General features: G+C 52.8%; 1 protein-coding gene across 1 annotated transcript; it reads right to left on the reverse strand.

Moving 5' to 3' along the window:
- Positions 1–1,863: 1,863 nt before the first annotated feature.
- On the reverse strand, positions 1,864–4,605 carry LOC119095164 (enoyl-CoA delta isomerase 1, mitochondrial-like). Its single transcript, XM_037218043.1, has 5 exons — positions 4,582–4,605; positions 3,777–3,933; positions 3,201–3,325; positions 2,546–2,692; positions 1,864–1,944 (listed from the first exon to the last, which is right to left on the reverse strand). Exons 1-5 carry the CDS (start codon positions 4,582–4,584, stop codon positions 1,864–1,866), a joined length of 513 nt encoding a protein of 170 aa, XP_037073938.1. The 5' UTR covers positions 4,585–4,605.
- Positions 4,606–9,286: the final 4,681 nt, after the last annotated feature.

Genomic DNA, 9,286 nt, shown 5'->3' on the forward strand with positions numbered 1-9,286 from the left:
AGCCTAGAGTGCACGCAAAATCACCGCAAACCTGTGCACAGACAATGAGCAGGCTCAACAAAATCGAGGTGGCTAAAATCACATACACTCCCAGCGCGTGCAGCTGCCTGGTAGCAAATACAGACTTTGGACTCCTTACAGATTCATACGAAATGCTCTACCCTATTGTTAACACCCGTTGACAACCGCAACCGTTTAGTTGCCGACTCGCCGTGAAGGGGTGTAATTTTCTATCCAGATAGGGGTAAGGTGAGGGAGGGGGTGACTACACCCTTCCCCCAGCTTTGGGAGAACAGTGTTGAATTTCGGGGAAAACTATTTTTGGTGTATTCTGCAGGCTGGTTCAGTCATCTTACGTGTTCAGCCCAACCACCTCACACTTATTTTGCGAAACTAAATCCATCGCCCCCTGTACATTTTCAGTCAGTGAACGCAGATGTACCCACACCAGCAATCCCGAGCCACTCCAGAGGAAAGCCAGCAGGGCTGAGTCATCAGTGAGGAGCGCGGAACCCACCCTTCCCACAAAACCAGCGGCCGCGATCCCCTCCAGCGCCAGTGCTGCGCTGGGCGCCACCCTGCCACCGAAGCGGCGCCAGCTCTCCGCTTCGCTGGGCTCTGGATCCCTCCCTGATCCCCGGTCCTCATCGGGCGCTACCTTTTCACCGAGGTGGCGTCGCCTCCCCGCTTCGCCGGGCTCTGGACCCCTCCCTGATCCCCGGTCCTCACCGGGTGCCACCCTTCCACCGAGGCGGCGCCGCCTCCCCGCTTCGCTGCCTCTCGGCCCCGGTCCCCGGTACTCACCGGGCACCTTGAGGAACTGTGCCACCCGCTGCAGCGCCGCCTCGCGCAGCTGCTCCGGCGAGTCAGCCACCTGGTCGACGAGGCCAATCCGCAGGGCGTCGCGCGCAGGGAACAGCAGCCCCATCTGCAACGCCAGGTCGGTCTGCGCCGCCCCACCACGTCGCAGAAGTTCATTCGCATCCTGTTGGCGTCATCAGGCAGGGTCAGGCCGGGTCAGGTCAGGTCAGGTCAGGTCAGTTCGGGATTCGGTCAACAGCGGCCCGCGCCTGATTCTCGCGTGCCACTCACGGCGCGGCCACACGTGGATATTGTCTGACTCCCACGTGTCAATCACGGCGCGGTCACACGTGGATATTGTCTGACTCCCACGTGTCACTCACGGCGCGGTCACACGTGGATCTTGTTTGACTCTCACGTGTCACTCACGGCGCGGTCACACGTGGATATTGTCTGACTCTCACGCGTCGCTCACGGCGTAGCTGCAGGCGGCTCGTGTACAGACCTGATCGTTGCATGCCTGGGCCATGTCACGTGAGGAAGGACAGGTCGTGTCAGCAGGTAGGTGGAGGACGGCCACGCCGGTCAGGTTGATCAGGTCATGCTGCATCAGGTAGGGTCAGGTCAGGCTGCCAGGTCTGACGAATCAGATCGGTTGGGTCGGGTTGGGTAAGCCTAGTTAGGTCATGTCATGTCAGGTCTGGTCAACCAGACCAGGTCACGTGATCACGCGTCACGCCTGCTCAGTCAGACCAGGCCCCATCAGGTCAGGCCACGTCATCGCGGGTCAGATCAATTGCCTCAGCCAGGGATGAGGAGCCAGAGGAGTTTGGCTCGCTCACTGAAGCCGAACTCCTCAAACAAATCGATCCTATTCTTCCCCTCCCTTCACACACATCACACACCAGCTACCCCGCACACACACCCCAACGCTGCCCCCTTGCACGCACGCACGCACACCAGTCCTTCCCTCACACATCAGTTCCGCTTAAACAACCCACGCCCTGCCTCTCACGCACCAGTCGGGCACGGGCAGGCCCACGAGGCTCTCGTTCAGCCCGATCATTCTGTCTTCGGCTGGTCCAGCATCAGCCTGTAGTCGCAGGACGTCGAGATGAGGCAGCCGGCCGCCGGCGCCGCCCCCCTGCCGGGCCACACAGGTGACGCTGCCGTCTCGCTCGTGCGCAGGCGCGCGGCAGGCAGCTGCGGTCGGTGCCCGTGTCGGCCACGCTGATTCCTGAGGCGATTGGCACCCCGAGACCACAGAAAGGGAGGCTGCCACCGGCCAAGGCAGACAAGAAGAGATGCAGGTCTCTGACGCATTTTTGAGCTCGCTGCTCAGACTGACACCACTCGGCAAACGACCATTTCTATGCCACATGCTGACCTTTCGTTGGCTCACCTGCCCCGCAAAGTACCTTGTATTATGTGTGTGCGCGCGTGCGTGCGTGCTGCGTGCGTGCGTGCGTGCGTGCGTGCGTGCGTGCGTGCGTGCGTGCGTGCGTGCGTGCGTGCGTGCGTCTGCCGGTGCGAGGTGACACGGTGCCCCCGCGCCGAGACAATGTGCGTTGGCGAAGGAATATTACAACAAGCAGGTTCGCGTAGTGGACAAACCTCCACTCCCATGAATCTCCAAGTTGCCTGAACAATTGAACTAGGCCTGGCCGTCCGCATTAACCAGAACGCAGCTTCTGAGATAATTATTTGCACACGGCGACCCCGCGCCCATGCGCCGTAGGCGTACCGTAATGCAGGCGACGGTGAGCATGCTGGTGCCGTAGAGCCGGAGGAACATCTCCTGCACCATGCCCCAGTACTGCAGCAGGTCCCCCTTCTGCTGGTCGTACAGGTCCAGGAGGTTGAGGCCGGCCGAAAAGATACCACGCACGCCCTGCGGCCACCGGCGCCGGTCACGTGACGGTGTGTGTGTGTGGGGGGGGGGGGGGGGGCTCGGCTTCCAGGCCGTGCAGCACGGGTCCACGGTCGGAGAGAGAGATGGTGACGGTACAGAGGAGTGGTGCAGCACATTTGGCGAGACTGGGTCTTGGAGAGCTCAATCAGTCACGATTGGTCGTTTTGGATGCTATGCTTTCGGGGTACTTATTCAACCACCAGGAGAAAGATCATTGCATGCTTGGGCATACATTCCATCTTTCATGTTGAAGATTTGATCTATTACCATGCATGATATGAACTGGATACCAATAATAATGCAACATTTTGATGCACCTTTCATATGTCATGCATATTTTGTCTGTTGCAAGAACTTAAAACATTGCATGTGTGTCAATCATGTGATCAGACAAATGGCAACCCAACCATGCATATATGCAGCAGATAAATGGTAGCACAACTGCATGGGGGGGGGGGCAGCTGAGCAGCAGCGCGGCGGCACCGACCGAGGTGATGAGCAGGGCACGGCAGCCATCACGTTCAAGGCGAGAGATGCTGTCTACCAGGCCAGTCAGCATGGCCCGGTCCAGGCTGTTCACTGGGCTCTTTTGCATGCAGATCTCGCCAACGCCTGGCCCAGAGGAGGGAGATTGTGAGAAATCACCTGAGGAGGCTAATGGATATGGGCAGGCCAGCATATGCTGGTGGCAGGGGTGTGTTTGCTGATAAGCAATCATTAGCATTGCTTTTCAGGAAACACAACTGTCCTGATTGATCAGTCAAGCAGTGACAGAATGCAAAAGCCACATCAGTTTCATGGCTTTCAGTAGTTGCATCCCCAACAAGCAGTCAACCAACCATCTCACCAAATGAGAGGAAAGGGGCCAAGTTCGGCAACTTTATTGTATCAAGCTGAGAACAACAAAAATGATGATGCATTAGCTTTGATGGAACAAAAAGATATATAACCTGATACAGACTGAAAACTTTCCCAATGTCTCATTTACCACAGTAGGCTGCAGCATCCAAACAAGTACTTTCGAGGCCTGAAGAAGTTCATGTTTCAAATCACAGCAGCTTACCTTGCTTTTCATTGATGATGTCCACTTTCAGTAACTCTTGGGTGGACATTCTCAAAAGTCCTATCCTAGAGCTATGGTGAGGTGAGCAAAGAGCTCTGGTGGTTCTCCATATTGATCCCATTTCCGAGGCACAAAAACCCAGGCCGAGCCTTGCAATCTGAAGAATGAGGAGCATGAATGTAATTCCTCCAGATGCATCTGAGCACATATGACATACACATTCATCTAAATTGTCTGTATATCACAGAATGAAAAGTGCTGAAGTACAATAACTACTACAAGCCTTGAGGGTACCACCTTGCAATTGGCACTGGCTGGTACTAAACCATCAAACCCAGCCTTATAAAATAATAGTCCTATCACAGCCATTTTACAGCACTTTGGTACATAAGGTGTCTATGGACCTGTCTAAGTACTGGTCTCAGTTAGCACCTTGCACTCTTTTACTAGTACACAACATCATTGTCATATTATTATTTGCACTGCTGACACAATTCAAACAGTTAAAATTTTGGGTTACACTGAGGCAACTCAATAATGCCTGGAAATATTGAATCAGCCATCTGCAGATGCCAGTTCATCTTTTTGACAACACCAATATATCATATTAGATGAGTTAACATGCAATCAGGATAAATAATTTAACTTTTGTTGCACTTGGTTTTTATTTTCCATCGATCACACACCTAAGGCTTAAAATTAATTGTTTTATGCCAGACTATGCAGTCACCGCCTTGTGGTTTATCAGGCTTTGCACGCATTGGCAGGTAAAAATTTGCCCGCAGAACCCAACGAGTACGCGCACCATGGCAATACTGGAGCACTGCAGTCGTGCGAGCAGAGAAGTTTTGCTTACAAATACTATCGTACAGGTGCGCATAAAATTGGATGATGGTATTGGCAGGAATATGGGGGGGGGGGGAGGGAATGAAGGGAAATCTGGTAACGTAAGAGTAATTTTCGCTCACTCTCATTTTTCCGCTCCTAGATGCAAGGTTAAACCTGATTTGATTGCTTTTCCACACAAAGGTCATAGTTTAGTGGATGTTTCTCGTATTGTGATAAACAGTGTCAATGATGAAAAAGTAGGCAACAGAGAACGGAACCAACTATGTTATGACGTCATTAGGCCCTTTTCTATACAGTCATCAAAGTGGTCGTCTTTTAGTGAAAAGTTACTTGCCGGGTCCCGATTCCCGTCGTCGTAGGGCCGTGCCGTCGTCAGCGCTGATATGATTAGGGCGCTGGAAGTGTGCCACGTGATTGAGAACAATCACGTGTTTGTGTGTCGGTTCGGACTGCTGCATAACTATCACGCGGCATTTTGCATAACGCTGCACTCGTGAAGCGGCGTGGCGCGCTAAGCAGGAGGCGTGATGGCCCTCTCCTCAGTTCCAGTCGTGATATCTGGCACTCTTTTCCTTCTGATCGGCTATGGTTTTACAACTTCCTGACGGTGTCTGAAGAGAATGGCTGTGAAATGACGTACATGTACGAATATCCACAATTTGTGGTAAGCTCTGTTTATTATGGTGCCATTACGTTTGTTGGGTCCTGTAGCTGTTGGTGTTTTGGTGAGACAACATCGCCACACAGCCAGATAAGCATCAGATGTTGAATGGCTGGTGCAGGTAGCCATGGTCCATTTAAACTTAAACTCATGAATTTGGGAAATTATTGCCTGTTGATGCACTCCATGACTGTACAAATGCATACAAATCTCCAAGCGTTGTTGTTGGAGTTTCCTTACCCTTTGATGGAATCTGGTAAGATGTACTATGCGGTGACTGGTGCTAGCGGGATTTTCAAGCATAGTTTTGAACAGCATTGTTATGTTCTGATTAATATCTTATTACTTTTAAGCTGCTTTTTGAAATCTATTGTTATGGATTGTTAGATCATGTGAATCATTCTATTAAAGTGGTGTGACATGGTCAGAGAGAATGTTCTACATTTGAAAATATTGAAACAAGCATCAGATTTGATGAAGCATCTTGCTTATAGCTGTTGGCAAGCTTTCAAGTGAAAAAGACTGATTCTGGTAGCACAAATTATCTATTTGTTAACTGTCCCTCTCAAGGTGACCATTGTTTGATTGTGCCATGAAACATTGCATGATGGTAGGGGAACTGTCAAACTAGCTGTGTGAAATGGCTCCCCCCAGCACTCACTTGAAGGACTTGAGAGATGGTGGGGGCTGTGCTAAGCTTCGCTATGCCAATATCATTATGTGCTCATGTTTTGTGTTACAAGGTCTCTGTCTGTGAAAAGCTACACATCTTTTAGGTGTGTAGATCAGAAACTAGGGGGTTTTAGGTCTTAAGAAAGGGGAGGGCTGTAAACTGCACTCAATGATATTTGAAATGTGTGTTTCAGCTAAAAGCTCCATACACTCATGGGACAACCTCCTTTAAACTAAGGATGAAGGTTTCAACAACTTTGCACAGGCATGTGATTAGAACCTTCAATTCAAGGGGTAATTGTATAACCACAGTTCATTTCAGCGGTTCATCTGCCGGCAAAACAATCACCCAGAGGCACCCAAGGTACAAGCTGTATGCATATGGTGAGGGTGTCTATACTGAGCATTTGAGAGATGGAAAATATATGGCATCCCAGTGCTCTTCATACCTGGCAATGGTGGCTCCTACAAACAAGGTATGTGTTAGGGGTATGGACAGCTGACTTGACTCTCTGTAAATGCTTGAATTTCTAAAAGCTTTGCCTAAGTTTTGTTATCATAGTTGTTTCCATTGAAGGGCAAGGTCTTAGTTTCTAAGCTGTTTACAAATGCCAGTTGTTCTGATTTTAATCTCTCCTTGTGTTAAATGACTTACAAGCCAAGCATCATATTTTTGAGGCTTATTAGTGTAAGTATTTCAAAAATTGTATCACTGCACTAGTCAGAGGTACTGCTGTGCTCTGGCATCCAGTGTATTTCACCAGAAAGAGCTTGATCCATGGTGCATGGTAGTTACATTTTCTTTTTGAAGGACATAGCTCAGTGAAGTGATATCTTATCAGGTATGCTGTGCCAGTCTGCTGACATCAAGCACTCCACATGCCACACCATGTATGCCTATCAGTGTCCATCCCACAGCCAGTGTTAGTTATTTTCCATTCCAGTGCCCATTCACAACCTGATCATGATCCCGCATCCCCGCCAGGGTGGGGTGGGAGACCATCTGCAACCCTGCCAGACCCCACCCCCAAGCGTCTCAACCCAGCTCCCACCTGGCAGCACGTTCGCTGGCGTCGGTGGCCTACCGGCAGTCGGTGGACGGCCGGCTGGCGGCACCACCTGAACGTGTTCACGGTGGACCTGGCCGAGGACCTGGCCGGCACGCAGGGCCGCCTGCTGGCCGACCAGACCCCTTCGTGGCCGAGTGTGTGCAGGCCGTGCTGCGCCTGTACCGGGCCGGTCCCGGCGGGGCCGGCGCCCACCGCCGTCGCCGTCGTCGGCCACTCGATGGTGAGAGGGAATGGCGTGAGAAGGCGATAGGGGGTTGGAAGGTGACAGGCGACGTTGGCAGCTGGGCGCTCGTGAGGAGGAGATCCGTTCCATGTGGAGTGGTGCCAGGCATGAGGGCAAAGGTGGGGCTGGGGTGTGGTGGTGGGCAAGGGTCACATGGTATCTTGTCTACATGTGGTCCATCGCTTGCACTCCAGAACGACACCAGCGTGCAATTCACTGTGACTTGTCACGGATACATGCAGCATTGTTCCCTCCCACCCCCCGCACCCCTCCCTCGCCCGGGTGCGGCCGCCCGCCCCGGCGCGCGGACCAGCCGTCTGACCCCCCCCCCCCTCTCACCCCGGGCCGGGTGCGCCGCCGCCCCGGCCCGCGGCCGCCGTCTGACCCGCTTGCTCGTGTGCCGTGCCGGCAGGGCGGCGTGGTGGCTCGCGGTCTGCTGGCGCTGCCCGGCTTCGACCCGGCCACCGTGCGGCTGCTGTACCTTCTGGCGGCGCCGATCGCCGAGCCGCCGCTGAGGATCGGTACGGACGGCACGCGCTCAGAAGCCCGCCCCCCGGGGGCCCGAGCGGGATAGAGGAAGTCGTAGGGATCCGGGATTGAGGGATGCGTTGGCGCTCGAGATGGCACGGTGCCTTGGATCTAGGACTGGGGGGGGGGAAGGCGCTTGGGGATCCGAGATTGAGGATGCGTTGACACTCGAGATGGCACGGTGCCTCGAGATCTGGGTGGGGGGGGGGGGCTTGGGGATCCCGGACTGAAGAATTCTGTGGGATCCGGGATTGGAATCCTGTCGTGGGCTCTGAGTATTGTGGGGTCCGGGTCAAGTTATCGAATGTAGCCTGGGAGTGCAAACTCGGGCATGCCACCATGGCATATGAACGCGGGAAAATGGCTGCAAAAACGCCAGTAGTTACATTTCGCAACCTCGCCACCTCTGGGGACAAGGTTGGAAATAATTGGCATGGCCATCTTTCTATTTTGTATATATAATATATATATATATATATATATATAGATATTATATATATATATATATACCCTGGAGAGTTCCGACGCTGTCTCTCGCACCACACTAATGCTGCGCGGGATCCGGCGGTGCCCCGGCGACGGCCCACGTGCAGCCAGACCGGAGCGGCGTGCTGTGTGGGCTGATAAGGCAGGCGATATGGGGACGGCCGTGGCCCGGTGCACGGCTCAGCTGACCGTGCGGCAGTGGCGAGCCTCCCGCCTCGGCCGCTGCGGTGCAGACCACCGGTTTGGCACGCGCTGTCGGTGTGACTGTGATGACGCCGGCACTTCCGCCAGGCTGTGCGCTTGAACCCCCCGGACGCGTGCACAATGCTGCTGCAGCGTGTCGGCATCAGGTGTCTGTGAATCATCAGGTGTCAGGTCATCAGGTGTCTGTGAACAGGGTATCTGTGAATTGGGCTAGTTTCCAGGGATGTACAGTAGCGATGAGTCGGTGACTCCAGCTTCAGCCGCCCCTGGTATGGGAGTCGTCTCCACCAGCCAGCCTATCACATGATTATGTCACTCTGCAATAAAGGTGGCTCACTCTGTCAAGCAGTATACAAAGTTTGGATTTGGCTATTAGGGCAACACAAATTTCGAAATTTGTCTTGCAGTGAGAGTAAAATATGACCAGGCGAGTTTTTTATTATTGGATTAAAGTTATTCATCAGTTTTGATGATGGTTTCTAGGCCGTCATGACTGACTACAAATTTGTAATTATCCAAGCCTAGATTATTAAAACAAGACTCCAAATTTTCAATTTGAAAATCGTCAGGCCCACCCCAATGAGACAAGACACACCTCCGGAACTTAACGTTTGCGGTCAAATCGATTGCGACGCTCCGTAGATGGGCGCAAGCGATCCAACATTTTCTACTTTATCACTTTCGTGCACTTTCCTCCTGTATTCAGCTCACATTTTTGGGAAAATTCGCGTCTTCTCCAAGCTAAGTCATCGATAGCAGCCGGAGACGTCGCCCACCTTGATGCAGGTACCCAAGCGAATATCCAAGGTAGTCTTTG

The sequence above is a fragment of the Pollicipes pollicipes genome, unplaced genomic scaffold, assembly GCF_011947565.3.
Source record: "Pollicipes pollicipes isolate AB1234 unplaced genomic scaffold, Ppol_2.1 Scaffold_4219;HRSCAF=4965_pilon_pilon_pilon, whole genome shotgun sequence".
NCBI lineage: Eukaryota > Metazoa > Arthropoda > Thecostraca > Pollicipedomorpha > Pollicipedidae > Pollicipes > Pollicipes pollicipes.

Coding starts and splice junctions, on each gene's coding strand:
- LOC119095164 (XM_037218043.1), bottom strand. Junction 3,326..3,776: donor CATCATCAATGAAAAGCAAG/GTAAGCTGCTGT, acceptor CCTCTGGGCCAG/GCGTTGGCGAGATCTGCATG. Junction 2,693..3,200: donor GTGCCCTGCTCATCACCTCG/GTCGGTGCCGCC, acceptor CGGTGGCCGCAG/GGCGTGCGTGGTATCTTTTC.